This window comes from Parasteatoda tepidariorum, chromosome 4 (genome assembly GCF_982258835.1).
Source record: "Parasteatoda tepidariorum strain Cologne lab strain chromosome 4, Ptep-v5.0, whole genome shotgun sequence".
NCBI classification, from domain to species: Eukaryota; Metazoa; Arthropoda; class Arachnida; order Araneae; family Theridiidae; genus Parasteatoda; species Parasteatoda tepidariorum.
Genome location: NC_141758.1, coordinates 50,856,766 through 50,877,892, shown reverse-complemented (window position 1 = coordinate 50,877,892; position 21,127 = coordinate 50,856,766). Strand labels below are relative to the sequence as shown.

Sequence of the window (21,127 nt, the reverse complement as noted above, 5' to 3'; positions counted from 1 at the left end):
TCTCTGTAATTCTCAAGCAATTTGAAAATAATTAAGCGCTTGTTAAAAATGGGAGAACTACGAAATAGTTTTATAACATGGCAGTTTAAACACGAGAGTTTTAAAATGCCAGTTTTACATCACGAATACAATAATAGACTAAGCTACAATCCCATGAACTAAAATTATTTTAGAGGAAAGTTAGTTCTGGTCGAAATCCAGCCAAAATGCTGTTTTAGACACTACTTAATTACTTTATTCGGAAATATATTTTGATTGCATCAAGAATTTATTTTTCTGCATATCATTTGCTAGTTAAGTTGACAGAGCGTAACGAAACCTAGAACGATCAAAACTTTAACCACCAGGGCGCGCTTCTAAGAACAACCGCCTGTGGAGTGAAGCGCGGATTTACTGAGCTCTCGAAGGAAGCGCAAACGATAATTTTTAGAACGAAACGGCACGGGACGCGAGGTGCGTCGGTGGAGATCTGCCTCCCTGAAGCAGCAGCAGACGATCTAAGTCAGGTGGGGCTGTGTGGAACAAAGTAAAACGACTGGAGCACCATGCTTCTTCAATTTCAAAACACTCCAGTCCCAAACGATAAATTGACTCCTTGTGTACAGTGTGATTTTGCCTACAAAGGATCTTGAGAGTTCAAATCATGTTCTATTTACCGGACAGCCCAATATAAACGAAGAAGAGTTCATTTTTTTAAAAATAATTCCTTAGTTTAAATCAAAGAAATATAGTCGAACTTAGGTTTTGAAAAAGATTCAATTTTCTCAATACCTTAGGATATTTTAGTGCCTTCTTGGATATATTACTAATGCCTTGAGGATATCGGTCTTGAAAATAGTTAGTTCCGTACTTAACTAGCATATCAAATAGTTTGGAAAATTTTGACAATCAATCGTCTTTTTGATCTTCGAGCACATCTTTACTAGCTCTTTACTAATTGAATTCTTCGTAAATTTTAGCTTCTACTATTAGACTTGGGCACAATTTTTCTCAACATTATTTCTAAGCAATAATAATAATAATAATTTTTGTTGCTGAGATCTCAACAGCTTTTTGGCAGAAAAATCTCTATTTCAATTAGCATATTTAAATTTCAACTCTTCTATCATCTTCTCTTTGCCTTTAAAAAGACCAAAATAGATGAATTTCAATTCAGAAAAGACCAAATAGATAAATTTTAGTTCAAAAAAGACCAAACAGGTGAATTTCAGTGGACTTTATGGTGTTGTTCACAATGGATTACGTGATTCTTAACTGCAGAAGATAGTTAAAGTGGAAATTAGTTGTCAACATGGCGATGTTCCGAGCTACCGGTGCCTCTGGCATGGGTGGTCCATGGGACAAGCTCATGTCCAAAGTTAAAAAACAACATTCAACTCAGCATCAGGGAACCCAAGGGTGAGCTATTTAAATTCTTTTTTGATGATTGCGTTTAATATAGAGTAACTGCATTTGTTTGTTAAATTTGCTGCCATAATACATATTATTTTAATTCAATCGTACATTCATTTAAAAGTTTTTTTTTTTAATTTGCAGAATAAACTATTTATTTTAAATCTGTTGAATGCGGTAAAAATTTGTTTTGGCTATAACTCTTTTATTAAGTAGAATAATTTTAAAAGTTTCATTGCGTATGTTTATAAATATAATATCGTTGAAATTTTTCCTATTTCAATCAATTCTATCGTATTTTCATTCCTTTAAAAGTTTCATCATTTGTCGAACCAAATACATATATCCATGTGTTTTGAACGCAGTTTGAGTCATTTTTTTCTGACCAAAACTCTTTCATTGAGTTTAATAAAGTTTCAAAGTTTCATCAAAATTGCATAGAAATACAATTGATTTTACCGTTAACTTATTAATAATGTTGATTTTACAGCTTTATTTCATCATTTATATGACTTACGTCAATAACTTATCACATTACTTATAGCATTGCTTATTATTTATATCACAAACTTATGCCCCTCCCCAAAAAATAAATAATTTAGGAGGGTTAAGATTTATTGTTGGTCTAACTGTAAAAGTATTGTTAAAGGTTTCTTATTTATTTTCTTCAGCTGGTCACCGTTTTCATGAAAAAACGAGTTCCACGCTGTCGAGATAATGATCTCTACTATATTTCTGTTATTTTACACAATACTTAATTTATAGCAAATCTTACAGTAACACCCCTTACTCTTCGCAGTTTAGCCGACTCTGGTTCATGCTCTATTTCAATTTACATTAAACTTACTTGTAAATTTATTGGTGCACTAATGTGACACATGTCACTCTGTGCCTGTCAGTACCGATTTATTTTTACGGTAGCGTTTTGCTTTTTTAAAATTCATGAATCATTTTAATAATAAATTGTTCTGTTGATAACTGTTTATTTTTATTTTTTTGAGAGTGATACTGCTGGACATAAAATGATTTAAATTTTTTATTATTTGAAAAAGATTGAAGGAAGTTGTCATACAAATTACTAGTCATTTGCGTGACATAGTATGGCAATATTGATCTTTATACATAAAACCAACAAATTTAATTTAGCAATATTTTTTAGGCTAGAATATAGAATCATTGAGAAATCTGTTTATTTCTCTTTAATTTATGAAAAAATTTAACTCTGTTAATCAAATTTCTCTTTAAATTTAAGATTTACTTCGTTAATGGAGCATTTATGCTATTGATGTATAAACGGTTATAGTTTCTTTGTTTGCGAAATCTTTCTCTCTTTTTAAAAATGTCAATCTGGTAGATTTTGTACAAACTTAATATATAAATTACAAATCCAGACGTTTAAAAACTTTCCAACCTAACTAGATTTTCTTTCGCATTATTAGTTATGTTTTAAATCATGAAACATCCTTTGTAAATTTTTAATCACTCATTATTTTTTCACTTCATTACATGCATTTTCACTTACTTACATACATTTTCTCTTAATTATACACATTTTCACTAATTTCATGATTTTTCTCTTAATTGCATGCATTAAATATTAAGGGAGGTAAAACGTTTTGATTAGTTAAGCAATAAGAGAACGCATTCTTCACAAAAAATATACGTTCGTTTTATTCAAAGGAAATATTTAAAAAAAAATTAGTCATTAATTTAAAATGTAATATACGTATCAACATTAGCTTTTATCTCTCGATACACTTATTCAAAATTCTATAAATTAAAAATATTTAAAAATTTCGAAAAATTGGATGTTGGTTTGTCCATTACATATATTTTTATTAAATTAATTACATTTTATATTTTTCATTACATTTTATATTGGAAGTTCGTGTAAAAAGTAATAAACTCTTTCAAAGTTTTTGGAAGAGTCCTTCTCCTTCTTTATTCATTTTATTTATAATTCATATATCTTTAGACAAACCACTTCGACGACAAAACATTGCCTTTTGCAACAACAAAAAATATGTTAAAATTTAATGTTTATTTTATTGAAGGGTCAAATATTTTTTTGAATTCAGCATTCTATTGTTTTTTGATGAGTGGGTTATATTTTATTCAACTATGTCGATCTTTAAAGCACATATATAGTTCAATCTTTTTTCCTGAGGAAAAAGCAGAAGAATGTTATAGTGGAGTGACGCTATGAATTTGTTGGCCATTTCAATATCAACTTCGGGAGAGATGACCACATAAAATCGAGAAAATATGGTCACTTTTCCTTAAAACATATCATATCAAGGATAATAATGTCCTTAAACATTTTAAAAATATGTAGCAGAAGTAAAAAAGTAAGATGTATTTTAGTAAATTAGTCTTCACTAAGCTTAATATATGTCCAAACATCTATATCAAGCTCCGAAATCTTTGGGTTCGCTAATGGTTTCGTTGTTCTTTGCTTCGTAATTTCATAATAAAAGCAAATAAGAAGAAATTCTTAGTTCTTTTGTTCAATTATGAAACCACTTTCGTTAAATTTTTGAGTACCGTATAAATCCTGCATATTGTATTCCGATTCTACAGACCTAGCATCTACCGGTAGAACTCTATAACCTACTCAATAAAACCCTACGTATTATCCGATTTTATGCACTCAAATTATGAGGAACATCAGTGTGTTAACTTAGCCAAAATTGAAGTGAAGTTTTATCAAAATAAATTGATAAACTCTAATGTGCACCGAAAAAAAAACTTATCATTTCTTTTTAAACGAATTTTAAAATTTTTGCACGCAATTATAAGATTTATATATCCAAAAATAATTTCCTGCAAATATTAAATTTTAATAAATATTTATTATTTTTTATTTTCTAATTTAATAACAGTCTGCATTTTTTTAACCGTAAGCTATAAAATTGTTAACATCATTTTAAAGAAGGTAATTTTACTTGGCAAAATACAAAATTTGTGCTAAACCGATTGAATAGTTCCTGAGAAATTAAATTTTAAGTATACGACTTTTTTTAAAAAAAAAAAAACTTGATTTCTCTTCTCTCTCGTGGTAAAAAAATATGTCTTGTTCTTGAGAAAATCTTACCAATTAATTTAATGGGCTAGCAGATTCTTAAAAGTGATTTAACATGTGACATATATAAAAATCTCTTGTTGAAATAAATTCATTTTAAAAAATGATTTAATGAGTAATTCCGCCTGACAGTTTTCTATATTTGGTTAAAATCACCATCAGAGGTTTTCACGTGATGTTTCTCCCAGATTATAATTGGGGAAAAATTACTTTCAAGTATTGTAAATTTCTCCATTTCTTTAAATAGGATAAAAAGCACACAAATGAAAATTTTTCTAAGAATGTTGGCTTTTAATATTAAAATATTAAGATGAAATGTACTCATTTTTTTCTTCCTGGAAAATACACTGTAAAATATTTCTGATCAAATTTATATAAAAAGTGCTGGCACTCTGGGTGCCGGTACGTTTTACCGTAAAAACCATTTTTACTGGAGTATGGTTCGGAACAAAAAAAGCTGATACACCATAATTTTTACGGTAATTCGGGGGGCAAGAATCCTATAATTCCTCTACATAACAAAGAAAGGTAACCAATGGAATTAGATTAAAATTAAAGCTAATTATTAATATTATTTGGTTTCAAATCAAAAATAATTATTTCCGATGTTTCTAAATATTCTATTTATAATTAATGAAACGTAAATAATTTGTGAAATCTATAAATGGAGCTTAAAGAATTCAATAAAAAAAAAAAAAACAAAAAAAAAAAAAAAAAAAACGCTTTTTTCCAATCATTTGCAAATTCTTAAGGATTCCTTTTCTAATATTCAAATTCAAACTATTTTTATTTTTTTATTTAATAAAGTACATTGTAAATAAGTTTTTGTAAAATGCTTTCTTTAAAAATAGTTGTCAAGTTGTGATAGGGTAAACCAACCAGTGAAGGAACACTACCCAGTGAAGGAACATTTCATATATATTCATTAAAAATAGGAATTTGAAAGTTTTTCTTTAGATTGATTGGTAACAATAGCTTACTGCCAAACAATAGGAAGTCATCTAGCAATATTTTGGATTACCTGGTCAAATAGATTTCTCTGAAAAAATTTTTGAATTTGTTATTATCTCTGCAACACCTTGTTTCGTTGAAAAAATTATAAGGTGAGTGTTTGTACTTATATGTTTGAAGTGGAATTAATTGCATGTAGTAGTCTTATTTTTCTCACTGTGAAAAAGAGAATTCAAAATATAGTTATTGAAGTTACGTTTTATTTTTTTTAAAGCACCATAGCATAATCAAGTACTGAGATAAGGGGGTGTTTATTCACTGGATCACCAAACGATGAAAAACCAGTGAAGGAACAAGTGTTCCTTTACTGGGTTTTTCTCCCAGTTAATGAAAATAAAAGAAATTTTTTAATTTTCTTGTACTTTTAGTCATATTATACATCAAAATTCTGTTTAAAAGACAAAAAACAACTTCCAACCAGTGAAGGAACAGGCATGTTCCTTCACTGGATCACCAAACGATGAAAAACCAGTGAAGGAACAAATGTTTCTTTACTGGGTTCATTTCTCAGTTAATGAAAATAAAAGAAATTTCGTAATTTTCTTGTACTTTTAGTCATATTATACATCAAAATTCTGTTTAAAAGACAAAAACCAGCTTCTAACCAGTGAAGAAACAGGCATATTCCTACACTGGGAATACTTCCAGTGAATGAACAGTAATGTGTGATATATGATTTTACATGACTCTAGGATAAGTAATTCTGCTATATAGAGGACAACCGAAATTTTGTTAAAAATTGTATGAATAATTCCTGAAATAATTTCAGTTCAAAATGTTAATTTAATAGCTTAATTTATGAAAAAATTATAATTTATATTTATTAACGGGGTGTGTAGTTACATCAAATGTTAGGCAACTTAATAAACTATGTTTACAAATCGAAAACTAATTAAATATAATCATAAAAATAGAACATTTTTTCGCTGGCTTTTGCACCAAGAACTCCTAATAAGCTATCATTATAGGATAGCAACGTGATTATATAATTTATAGAAACTACTTTACAATGTTAGAATTTAGAAGTAAGTTCCTCAACAAAAAACAAAGTTAAACAGAAACGATACTCAATTTCTTCAGAAGCTTGAGAGGGAAATCCCTCAAGATATGTTGTAAATTTTTAACACAGCATTGACGGAAGAGTCTAATATCGAAAATGTCCAAGAGCCTGTACTTTTTCCAATATGGAAGAAGCACGTATTAAAAGAAGACCACTTGCTAAAGTCAAACTTAGGAACTGAAGCTAGTATTGATAATGAATGCATATTAGATATCGAATTTGAAATGAGTCCTCATGCTGATTCTCTTAGTTGAAAAAAGAAATGATTCTGTAAGTAAAATCAGTACTTCTAAAGATCCTCTAGATATAAGTCAACAAGAGATGGATTTGCCTCAAACTTCAAGACACCTTTCCCCCGTCTATTTTCGAGAAAGGCATTCTAGAAATGTTGCTGAAAAATCAGAAGAAGTTTGGAAGAGCCATTTACATTGGCCAAATATTGATGATAAAAAGAAAGGTCAAATAAGAAGAAAAGCGAATAAATTACCTTTTGCACTAACTTCAGAGAAATGGCAAAAATTTCAAGAGGCTGAAAGATCTAAATAACATTAAAACAAGAGAACATGGAAAAGAAAAAGAAAGAAAAAATACTTAAAAAAGAAAAAAAGCTTCAAGAAATAAGAGGAAAAAGAGTAAACAAAAAGGTGATAAAATAATAATGATAATAAACAGCATCGGATGACACAATGATTTAGATTTGACTGTCAAATTATAAGAAAGAACGATTTTTTTAAATTTATTTTGTATTTAACATCACTTTAATTTCTAGTTCATGATTACAGAAAAAAGTTAGCATTTTACAAGTACTTGTATCTCATAATTTCACAAATAGTCTTGCTTTTAGTCGGACCTCTATTTAACAAAATCACTTAATACCAATAATAAGCTCGTTATATGGAAAATTCGTTAAATAGAAAATCACCTCTTAAAATACTTAAACAACACAAAACAGGTTTTAAATTCTTAAACACTAGACATAATTAAAATAGCAATTGATACACTTTTATCTTGTAAACTAGTATCTACTATTTATCATATAAATCTCAACCATAAAAGAAATCTGCATGGAAAGCAAGAATAGAGCAAAACATTATCCAGTGTTACACTATCATGCTATATACATTTTCAACTAAAAAAAGTCTAAATTTATGTATAAAAATATAGTTGCATTTATTATAAAAGTAATTTTAAACATACATTACCACTTGCGTTAAGTTAAATTGCTACGGATGAAATCCGTTAATTTGAAGTGAGTTTTTCGTTTGAAGTGCAAACAAAAAGGGAAAGGGAATTTACTGCTTTCTCTAAGATAATTTTTAGACAAAACAGTAATACATTTCATAAAGCAGTGGCTTCGAAAATTAATTTAATGTCATTTCCCCCATAAATTGCTTTAACAAGTTTAAAATGTTAAGAAATATTTTGGAAAATAGGGAAATTGGATCTCAATGAAAAGTTCGTTAAATAGAAAATTCACTTCGCTATATGGAAGTTATTTTACAAAAAAATTTCCAAAATGCTCTTGGTTCCTCGAAAAAATTCGTAAAATAGGGAAATTCGTAGAATGGAAGTTTGTTAAATAGATGTCCGACTGTATTTGTATGGCTAAAAAATTCATAAAGAGCATTAAAAAATAACCAAAATTAAGTGTTCCTTCACTGGGCAATTTTGTGTTCCTTCACTGGTAAGAGCTGTTCCTTCACTGGGTCTTCTTACTACTTGTTATTTGAACCTCCAAAACTTTAAAACAATATTATGTAAGTTCTCTGCAATTTTTTTGCATAATTTGCAATTAGTAAAAAATATGTTGACACTGTCATTTAACTGAAATTACGAATTTTGAAATTAATATGATTTTTTAAAAGGCAAGCGAAGCTTAAGTGTTCCTTCACTGGTTAGTTTACCCTACAAGCAAAATATTCTTTTATATGTTTCTAACAGAAAATACAATATGAGCTGAGAATTTTTCTATGATTTCAGAGACAGTATTTTACAGGATCAAAACAGTTTGAAAGCAAACGTTTTTTATCACCACAAGCAAAATAAATGTATGAATCATGATTTCAATCTTTTATTTCAATCTTTTGAATTTTTTATGTGTTGAATGATAGATCATAGTTCAATCAGAAATAAATAGTAAGTTTAAGGGATACACATTTGAAATTAAAATATATAAGAGTGTTTGGGAAGATAATTCTCTAAATTGTAGTTTTTAGGAATAATTGTTTATCTTTAAAATTAAACCCTTGTTGTTGAATAAAATAATACATAGGCGGTTTGTTTGAAAGTTGTATGAAATAAGAGACTAAAGCAGGACGTTTCGATCCCGACATTTCATCCCACCGTTTCTGTCCCGTTAATTAATTTGGAAATTTAATAAATTTTCCCGTTAATTAATTTTGGAAATTTGCCACTTCATTTTTCTCTTTTAGATATTGAAATTTAAGAAATTTTACCAAATATGCAAACTATTTCAATATGATTGTAATAATTGGCTAGTAGCATTTAGCCCTCTTTCAAAACATTTTCTTTGCTTCAAAATAGGAATTATTTGAAAAGAGTTTTTGAATTGAATCGTGTGCAGAATTAGTACAGGAATCTTTATTTATTTATCTAATTTTTTATTAAATTTTACAATCATAATAAATTATTGCATAATAGTTAACATAATTACATAAATAATAAAAGAAGAAAAAAGGATGGTTTTCATGGAAACTTAAGAAAGTTTTACACTTATTCATAAAGACAATTGCTGGCATACTTCAGTTTGAGATATTCAATTTCATTTTGATTTAACTCTCAGGAAATCTAGTCTTAAGACCTACAAGTTTTGAAAACAAACGATGCTTTAAAACAAGCAAAAACAGTTAATATAAACTAAATATGATTTTTTAAAATAATTATTTTATAAATAATTGTTATCAATATTTTTAAATTTTTATATGTTAATGTATCTAACAAAGTTCAATAATGTAAATTAGAAGAACATAAATATTTTAAAAATAATTTTCTAAATATTGGATTTTCAAAATCTAATTTTTAAATTAAAACTACCGTTGAGGGAAAAAATTACATGTTGTGTTACGGCTTGCTTAAAATATAACAGAAAACATCATGTTTTGGAAAAAGCTTTTTATTTTCGCAATAAAATAAGTTTTATGACATCTTTTCAATATTAAATTGAGTGTGTAGTACGTTTATTTTTAATATTGTATAACCACTGCGACTTTTATCGTAATTAAATTTAAATTGAAATAACTTACTTACAATAAAAGTATCTAACAATAAATTATTAATAATTGGCTAATAAATAATTTATAATAGTTTTTATTCATAGTAAATTGAAAAAAAATTGAACTATCCTTTTCTTTACTTATTTACGATATCCCTTTCAAAAGTTAAACATTTCAAAATTTAATAACCGATATAATTTCTTCAAACGATTTGAGAGAAAATGATATAAACACTGTAGAATTGTTCATGTAAGCAATCATTCCTAGAGATTTAAATAAACATATTTCCTGTTTTAATTTGAAATCGATACATGAAACTCCGACTTTTTCGTTTTATTTTAAACAAATATTTGACTACATCAATTACAAGACATTCATAAATATTAGTTTAGTTGCTAGTTAAATGTCCGTTATCTCGACATTGTATCGTAGTTTTAAATGGGGGTACGTTTAAAAGATTCATTTGTTTGTCTTACATATAATAGTAATAGTTTACTAATTCCTTTAAGAATAGTTACTCTGAATCAAACGATAATTGCATGCACTTAAAGAGAATGTAATTTTTGAGATTTGATATGAAAGTTACTTCTGATAGTAAACGTGATAGATTTTCGCAATTGATGCTATTTTTTTGCTAAAAGTTTAATTGATTTTAATCATTTATCCTGTTAAATATCAATTTATTTTGTTAAAGAGCTCAATCAAATATTAATAAAACATATTTTTGCTAACTTTTGATTCTGTATTTAGAGTAAAAGTGAGAAAATTTCTAATAGTTTACTTTAAGAAAATAAGTTTTTAATATTTATATATTATAATTCAAAGTTCATTTTATCCCTTATTACCCAAAATTTAATTAGAAAAAAGCTCCTATTCACTTTAGGTGAAGATAATAAAATATGTATTTTTATTTTACTGTAAAAGATACTAGTAGTTAGCTGCTAAAGTTTTTAAATCGTCAAATTTTAATGTTATAAAAGCAGTGTTATAATGATATTTATTACATTAATTGTTTCCGAAAGATCAACATTCAGAAATTAAAACTTTTTTTTTATTACTATCAATTTTAATTCTATAAACTCCATCTCATGCAATATTTAGGCAAATCTTTTTCTCACAATTGATAAATCTATCCATATTATTATTTTGATTTTATTTACGTAGATCCATATTATTCATCTTATTTCTTTATATCCATTCTATTATTTGGTAGAGATAATGCATATCATCTTTTTAGTAATAAATAAAGACAAAAATCAGCTCTTTTTAAATACCTTATTATAATTACAGCAAATTAAAATTTTAGGTATAATACAGTTCACACTTGGTATTGGGGACTAGGTATTGACATTTGATATTCGTTTAAATAAAAACCAACGTAGTAAAGAGAAGCTGCTATTATTATAAACTAACAAAAATGACATCGATACTAAACTGATATCGATACTGACTCGTTATTAAAAAAAATGATACAATTACTTAGAATCCTAAATTACCTAGAATCCCTGACTACTTAAAATTTCAGATTATCTAGAATCCCAGATTAATCCAAATTACCTAGATCTAAGAAGTCGTGTCACTTTTTCCTCACTCAAAGAGAATTCAAGTTATTTCACGGTTAATATACTGTAACATCGAAAGAAATATTGATTTAAATAATATCATTGAAGTTTATGTTAGACATAATTAATAAATATTGAAATTTTCTTTTGAAATGATTTTCCTGAAAAAAAAAGAAGTGTTTTGGTCGCTATTTAAGGATAAATGGTTCAGTGATAATTTGGAGGTGCTATTCGGGATTAAATTACGAAAAAAATACCAACACTCAGGGTACCATTAGTTTTCCCCGTAAAATCTATTTTTACTGTAATGTTTTTAGGAACGAAATATTCACAAAAAATTCAAAAATTTTTACAGTAATACTTGCTGAAAAATCACGCTATAATGAAATAAAAAGGAACTCCTCAAAAAAAGCTGTATAAAACGGTAAAATAGATTGTACGAATCTTTAATTCAGGTGCCAATGCTTTTTACCTTGATTTATTCCGTAATTTATTTCAGTGAATATACTCTTGTAAAAGAAAACTGCTCTTAAAGCAGCGGTCATTATCGCTGTAATAGACATCCTACAAAAGAGTGTAGACTGCATTTATTATATCTATTTTTTTAGTGTTATTTGTAAAAACAATACAAATACATGTTGAAAATGTTTTTTTAAAATGAGAGATAAAAATATAAGCTATTTAGAAAGTTGGATGAAAAATAGCTTTTTAAGTAACACAACATAAATACAGCATTCGCCTTTTAACTTAGACGTATTCATATTATCTTCTCACAGCGTGCTATGCGTAATAAGCACAAAATATTTAAAACATGTCCATAGGCATATGAAAGTTGGCGAGATCTCAAAATATTTTGCATACACCTATTTATCTGTCAGTTACGGATGAATGAAAATGATGCATCTTCACAACCAGAAAATGGCGTTTAGTCGCCAAGTAATGGACCCTTTCAACCACACCTGTCAAAGCAATAAATCCCAACTCTTTTGAAGACTGTTCTTGGAATGGATATTTTCATTCGCAACATTGTATGCACAAATAAATTGTATTGTTTCATTATGTTTTTCGATGCAGCTTGTTGGTGGTTTGGAAAATTGAATTTAAGTTCTAACTTAGTACTAATTAAATTCTATAGTCATATCATTAGATACGTATTGAAATGCTGTATCGAGAAAAAAGTTTTGGTAAAATTACAGTTCTGATATAAAAGAAAATCCTGGTTAATTAAACCAAAGTATATGGTATTTAAAATATTTATTTGGTAGTTTTTCCGTTTATGGTAACGGTTATCCGGAAATTCTGATTTTTAAAATTATAGTTCTTGTTACCACACATTAAATAAATACGAAACAGAAAATTTTTTTTATCGAGAAAGTGATTTTTATGCAATGCTGTAAGAAGGCTTGATGAAGTTACCAAATTTTAGCACATTTACCGAATTTTATCACACATTATGAAACCATATATTATTCTTAATTTTACCTACAATATTATGAAAAAGTTTCGGTAAAAAATATTGAGTTTTTCTTAATGCCGTAGAGCTAGAAGCACGGTAAAGTTTACCATATTATGGAAGTCTTACGCCTCAGTGTGTTGTCCACAATATCTTTTAAACTTTTAATTTTAATACAGTGTCACATGGAATTCTAATCTTTAGAGAAATAATGTTTCTTGAACTTAATTAACTTATATTGTTTTACAACTTAAAAAAATGAAAACAGCTTTCAAGTTGACAACTATTAATGTAGAAGTAATTTTGCATTAATTTGCGGTTGAGTTTTTTGAAATTTCATTTCTATATGATAAGAATTGTTTTTATTAACCTGTGTATGTATTACACATTTTTTGTAAGAAAAATCTTAAAATAAGCTAATAACTTTTTTAATAATAGCTAATTTTTATTTTTCATGAAAAAAATATATAAATTTATGACAAAAGTTTTCTCTTTCACATTTAATTTTAATGAAAAAAACAACTTTTAACTGGTTGAGGCAATTTTCCCTCATATATTTCCACAACGACGAACCATAATATGGTTCAAATTTCAAAATTAAGTATAAAATCACCTGAATGTAGTATTCACATTTTCAGAAGTTCAATAATGGAAATACAAGGAAATCATTTTAAAGCAGTATCTAGATTATTTATATAACAGTATCTAGATTATTTATATAGCAGTATCTAGATTATTTATATTACTGCATCTAGATTAATTTTTTAAACAGTATCTAGATTGTGGTGAAAATTGGAATTTTATCTTGATTTTTTTGAGCTTGGCATAAAATCCGTTTTGTTCGTTTTTTTTTTCGTATTTCACTAATGTGTGATAATTAGAACGACAATTTAAAAAACAAGAATTTCTGATAAATCAATACCATATAAACGGAAAAATTACCAAATGAATGGTTTGAGTTTTATTAGTCAGAATTAATCAAGTTTTCTTTTTCAGAAATGTCATAAACATACTGTACGGTAATTTAGCCAAATTTTTTTCTCCGTGTTTTTATTGCAACTAGGGAAAGAACTTCATTATTAGCCAATGGCATGCTGAAATATGCATACAATTTTTCCTAACATTTTAACGAAAAAATATTATTTTATTTAATCTTATTTAATCTTTCTTGAATAAGCAAAAAAAAATCTATATTTTCTATATTTTATACCACATCTATACCATCATTTTATACCACTTCTATATTTTATACCACATAAACTGCTGTTTGTAGAAAATGCAACACCATGAAGGAATCATCAGAATCAAATGAAATTCGCAGCAAATGTCAATTATAGGATATTATGCAGATTAATAAAGTTTCAGAGCCATCGCGCGTGCGTGGCGCGCGCAGCGCCCTCTGAATTGATGCTGAAAGCGTATAAATAAAGTGCTGTAGCGGGACGTTGAAAATAGTCTATGATTATTTGTTAGTGGCAAACGTTTAGTGAGACCTGAGTATGCCTCCACGACGGAAGAATAAGAAATTCAAGCAACTTACGGAGTTTGAACGAGGGAGGATAATCGGCCTTCGAGAAGGAGGATTTTCCTATCGCGCAATAGCAGCTCGTATGCAGCGGAACAGTTCCACAGTGATGCGAGTTTGGAAGCAGTGGACCGACGAGCACCGAACAACTCGAAAAACAGGCACTGGACGACAGAAGGTGACGTCAGAGCGCGATGATCGACACCTGCTCCGCATGGCGGTGAATGATCGCACAGCTTCCTCCAGGCAGCTGGCAGCACATTGGTCTACTGCTACAGGTGTACAATTGTCGGCTTCGTCAATTCGTCGTCGTCTGCTGCGCCGTGGATTGCGTGCAAGGGTGCCATTATACAGGATTCCCCTCACGGCGGATCATCGACGGCTGCGTCGGCAGTGGGCTCTTGAGCACAGAGACTGGCGAGCTGATTGGCACCAAGTTGTCTTTTCAGATGAATCACGCTTCAATTTGTGGACCCATGATGGCCGTGTTCGTGTTAGACGTTATGCCGGTCAACGCTGCCTTCCTGAGTGTATTATTGAACGACATAGCGGTCGAACACCCGGAGTTATGGTCTGGGGTGCGATTTCGTATCATGGACGATCCAATTTGATACGAATTGAGGGTAATCTCAATAGCAACAGATACGTCCGTGAAGTGCTACAGCCCGAAGTCGTTCCTTTCCTTCAAGGCATCCCTGGAGCTATCTTTCAGCAGGATAATGCACGCCCACATGTTGCGCGGACTGTTAGAGACTTCTGTTCAGCACAACGCATGCAACTTCTTCCTTGGCCTGCTTATTCGCCGGATATGTCGCCTATTGAGCACGTGTGGGATATGGTTGGTCGGCGTCTCACTCGTGATCCGCGTCCTGCAGTTTCCAAAGACGAACTTTGGTTGCGCATACAAGCGATATGGAATTCTCTTCCTCAAGCAGATATTCAACATCTGTTTGACTCCATGCCACGTCGTATAGCAGCACTTATTGCAGCGCGTGGTGGCTGCACCAAATACTGATTTCGGACGCTTAATTTGTTTCTTTTGTTTTGAAAATTTCATCATTTATTTGTATCAGTACAAGTCGTTTCTGCATTAAATTTCATTTGATTCTGATGATTCATTCATGGTGTTGCATTTTCTACAAACAGCAGTTTATATAATCTATGTTTTTTATACCACGACCTTGAATTGACTGCAGAATAAAATGTTTTTTAGAGATTCCCTCTTCATCTGCCTAAGACATTAGCATAGAATTCGAAAACCGTTATATGGTTACTGATGCTCTGATTTCATTAAAACTCTCCATTATTTCACACGCTTTCTTTTCCGCCAACGCATGTGAATGTGTAAGGCTAAAAAAAGAGCCTTGGCATTAAATTTAAACAATTAATAACCAATACAAGGATTCCTTAATTTTCCTTATCGAAAACAATGCTAACATACACATGACACTCGCATTTTCGATTTCTTGGTGGATGGAGGCGTCCTGTTTGGCTTAGCCCTACAGCCTCCCCCTTCCGGACCGTTTTCCAAATTTATAATTCGATAATGTATATATTTTTATTAAAAATTAAGATTAATCTTTACTTTGGAGCTCAACATAAGTTTGTAAAGTAATTTTATTTATTATGTAGTTTGATTCTTTAAGCATGTTGTGGTTTTTGCAAAATAATTGCTTGTCGACATTACTCCGGAATAAAATATGGACAAGTGGAAATTCTTCGAATAACCTCTTCAACAAATAATAATTTCATCTTACACCAAACCTTTTTCAGGATAGTCAACATTTTAATTAATAAAATATTACTTACGAGAGAAACAATCTGAAAATTGTTGAAAAGCAATCTAATAAAACAACCTCTTCAACAAATAGTAATTTCATCTTACACCAAACCTTTTTCTGGATAGTCAACATTTTAATTAATAAAATATTACTTTCGAGAGAAACAATCTGATAATAGTTGAGAAACAATCTAATAAAACAACCTCTTCAACAAATAATAATTTCATCTTGCACCAAACCTTTTTCTGGACAGTCAACATTTTAACTAATAAAATATTACTTTCGAGAGAACAATCTGATAATTGTTGTGAAACAATCTAATAAAACAACCTCTTCAACAAATAGTAATTTCATCTTACACCAAACCTTTTTCTAGACAGTCAACATTTTATTTAATGAAATATTACTTTCGAGAGAAAAAATCTGATAATAGTTGAGAAACAATCTAATAAAACAACCTCTTCAACAAATAATAATTTCATCTTGCACCAAACCTTTTTCTGGACAATCAACATTTTAATTAATAAAATATTACTTTCGAGAAAAACAATCTGATAATTGTTGTGAAACAATCTAATAAAACAACCTCTTCAACAAATAGTAATTTCATCTTGCACCAAACCTTTTTCTGGACAGTCAACATTTTAATTAATAAAATATTACTTTCGAGAGAAACAATCTGATAATTGTTGTGAAACAATCTAATAAAACAACCTCTTCAACAAATAGTAATTTCATCTTGCACCAAACCTTTTTCTGGACAGTCAACATTTTAATTAATAAAATATTACTTTCGAGAGAAACAATCTGATAATTGTTGTGAAACAATCTAATAAAATAACCTCTTCCACAAATAGTAATTTCATCTTGCACCAAACCTTTTTCTGGACAGTCAACATTTTAATTAATAAAATATTACTTTCGAGAGAAACAATCTGATAATTTTTGTGAAACAATCTAATAGAACAACCTCTTCAACAAATAGTAATTTCATCTTGCACCAAACCTTTTTTTGGACAGTCAACATTTTAATTAATAAAATGTTACTTACGCGAGAAACAATCTAATAATTGTTACTAAGGAAGTTTCGTAAATAATGGGGAACTTACTTAAAATTATTAACTGAATAATTAACCGATTATTAGCTAACTATGAAAAAACTAAATTTTTTCAATTACGAAAGGAGCTTCAAATTGAAGTGGATATTTCATTCTTTAAATAAATTAATAATATTTTTAATGTATACACTTTTCTTCTAATCTGAAATTTATAAGCGATGTAGTTATTTCTACTAAAAAAAGAACTAAATGATTGATTAGTGTGGTACTAAGCATGGGTTAAACGAGGTAGTTATTGTAACTAAAGTAGGAACTTAATATCAATGAGCCTAGTTATTAGCTTTATTATTATTTAATTATTATGGAAATAAAGAATGACATTATAGCAACCTACGAATGAACTTAGAAATTTGAAAAAAAACTATGCATACATTTTTCAAATAAACTTATTTTGCAAACATTTATAAACTTTTAAACTTATTTTGCAAGGTATAAGATATTTTCAATTTTGATGATCAATTTTGTTTTTAAGTATACTTATACGTACTTTATTTTATGATGAAAATAAAGAAGAATGAGTCATAAATCTTTTTAAAGGGACTTATTGATTTCTTGGGCTTGAATTTATTATCAGATGTAAGTTTTGAGCTCTGTACTGAGCTTCTTACCTTGAATTATTTAGGTATAAGTAAAATTATGAATGCGTGACTTATTTTTATGGTTCTGAATTTTTGAATATTTGAAAACCGTTATCTCTTATACCCAAAGCATATTGAAATTCTACATTAAGATTACAGAATGAATATATTAAAATTAGCCTTGGAATTTCATACAATTTGTAAATTATCATTGTAAAATAATTTTTTAAATAAAATGTTTTATAATTTTTTTTAAAAGACTCTTCTGCTATTCTTTTATATTTATTTAGAGTTGTTTCATTTATTAAGAAATTGAATTGGTGTATAAAGTAATTATGTAAAATTTTGACTGCTGCTTAGGTGTTTAATTATAAAATTGTGCAATAGTATATTATAGTTTATCCACATCAGGGTGTGATATGAATTTTTTTTCTCGTAATTCACAAAATCTTAATCGATAATGACTTACATGCTAGATAATTTTTTTCAATTTAATCAAATTCATTCAATTCAAAGTATTTAGGTCTTTTAGAATGGGTCTGAAGTTTCAATTTTGATGGATCAAAATGTGAAATTTAAAAATTTTAAACTTAAGAATAAAACAAATAATACAAATTATAATGAGACAATAAAACAAATAAAATAGCAATAAAATATATAACAATATAAAATATATACAAATATATAACAATAAAACAAATTATAATGAGATGGAACATTGCAGTCTAAGAATCTACATTAAAGCTATATTTTTCATTAAAAAATGAACAGGATTTCAGTTGAATCTTTTGAAAAGAATTTTAAATAGGTTCTATAGATTAAGGCTTTCGTGTAGATTCCGTATGACCTAAATGAAAGCCTTCTTTTACATCATCGCATATTTAGACAATGTTTTTAAAGTAAATTCTAGTTTATATGAAAAAAAACTTTCATAAAAATTCTGTGAGACCTAAATAAAAACTTTAGTTTTCATAATTGAATATTTAGGCAAGGTTTTACATTTATTCAGAATTTTATTAAAGCTTTCATGTAGATTCTACGAGACCGAATTGAAATTCTTAGCTTTCAAAATCAAATCTTTAGATAGAGATATCTAATCTATAGATAAGATTGTTAAACAGATTCTAGATTGGATTAAAGTTTTCATTCAGAATCCACGATACCTAATTGAGAATATTTGTTTTCGTTATCGAATCTTTAGATAGAGATATCTAATATGTAAATAAGATTGTTAAACAGATTCTAGGTTAGATTAAAGCTTTCATTCAGATTCCATGATACCTAATTGAGAATATTTGTTTTCATTATCGAATCTTTAAATAGAGATATCTAATCTGTAAATAAGATTGTTAAACAGATTCTAAGTTGGATTAAAGCTTTCATTCAGATTCCATGAAACCTAATTGAGAATATTTGTTTTCGTTATCGAATCTTTAGATAGAGATATCTAATCTGTAGATAAGATTGTTAAACAGATTCTAGGTAGGATTAAAGCTTTCACCCAGATTCCTTGATACTTAAATGAAAATCTTTGTTTTTATTGTCGAATCTTGAGATAGAGATATCTAATCTATAAATAAGATTGTTAAACAGATTCTAGGTTTGATTAAAGCTTTCATCCAGATTCCACAGTCCCTAATTGAAAATCTTTGCGTTCATTATAGAATCTTGAGATAGGGATATCTGATCTGTAGATAAGATTGTCAAACAGATTCTAGGTTGCATTAAAGCTTTCATGCAGATTCCATGATACCTAATTGGCAATCTTTTTTTTCAATATCGAATCTTTAGATAAGATTATTAAGCAGAATTTATGTTGGATTAAGGTTTCAATGTAGATTCCACGTGACCTTAATGAAATCCTTAATTTTTATTAACAAATACATATATTTTTCAATCTTCAACCAAATTTTTTTGGTTAACTTGATGAAATTTAATGATGGAAATTATATTTATGTTATATTTTAAATAAAAATTGAAATGTAATTTTTCAATGAAAAAAAGAACTTAATTTCGATATTTTTTACATTCGAATATTAAAATAATTTTCCATTTAACCAAGCCTTTTTTCGCCATATATTTGGTAAATATTTTTTATCCACTTAAAATTTTATATTTTGAAAAAAAATTTCGATATATGCTCTGATCGAAATTAGTATACAGAATATTTTGAATGTTAAACCGTATATGCACAAATACTATAAATATTTTGTTATAATGAACACTAAGGTTTTAATCAAGTTTACTCTAAAAAGACTTTGAGAAACATTTAAATTTTTTTTCATTAAGTCTACGCATTTTCTAATTTTTTTCTTTGCTGCTTCATGCAGTAAAGTAATAAAAATTCTGGCACATCTTTGATGAAGCTTTAAAATTTTTAACTTTGAACAAAATATTTGTTAAGAATTTTGTATGGAATTTATCTTTCTAATTTTTGTAGTTATTGAGAATATTGGGCTTTAATAATAATGTAAAAAAATAAAATCCTTCCCTTTAGTATATTAAAATTTAAAAACTTATTAAATTAAGATAGCACTTTTTTCTTTTTTTTATTATTTTTAGAATCTAATCAAAAGAAGACTTGAAATATTTCCGAATTTCTTAAATAGAAGCTGAAATAAATAAACTAAAAAATATGTATTCAAAATTTAATACAATTACCTTTTGAACCTTATTTTGTTTTAGCATTTTAAAATTGGGAAATAAATCAGGAAAAATTAATCATTACGAAAAAAGCAGTGCTATTTGAAGTTCAATGTATAGAAAACGCAACTTATAACTACTTTTATATTATTAAGATACTTAATATTAATTTATACTTTATATTATCAAGATACTTCATCGTATCTTGATGGTATAAAATTTCATTTGTCTCAAATAATATAAAGATGGTAATAAAAGTTGACTTGTTTGGAGGGCTCAAAAATAGGTGCTCATTCTCAAGACTCGCAAGATGTGAATGATATGTTTTATATCGTTTATTAATTGAAATAAAAACACCACTTGAAAAAGAACCAATAGAAATATATTTTTCAAGCGAAAATAGAATTTTCTCTGAGTCTTATTTAACTATTTAGTTGAGATAATAACATAATTTTTTCACCATTTGAAAGAGATAAATGTAGATTTTTGAATAAAAAAAAATCTCATTTCTTTGCTTTTAGACCAGCTTAAAAGTTATCAGAATTGCTGAAGTTATTAATTAAAATGATGAAAGCAAAACAAAGGCAATAAAACGCAATTAGAGTTATAGAAATAGACATACTGTAGTTTCAAATAAATAGGAACTATAGTTTTTCTTTCATTTTTAAGCCTTTATTTGTGCTTAATTT

General features: G+C 28.1%; 1 protein-coding gene across 1 annotated transcript in view; it reads left to right on the top strand.

The window, feature by feature from the left end:
* Positions 1-386: 386 nt before the first annotated feature.
* LOC107455319 (potassium voltage-gated channel protein Shaker) overlaps positions 387-21,127 on the top strand; it is a 669,177-nt gene continuing 648,436 nt past the window's right edge. The window contains exon 1 of the mRNA XM_016072833.4: positions 387-1,398. Coding sequence (XP_015928319.1) covers positions 1,292-1,398 — 107 coding nt within the window. The 5' untranslated portion in view covers positions 387-1,291. The remainder of the gene's footprint in view (positions 1,399-21,127) is intronic.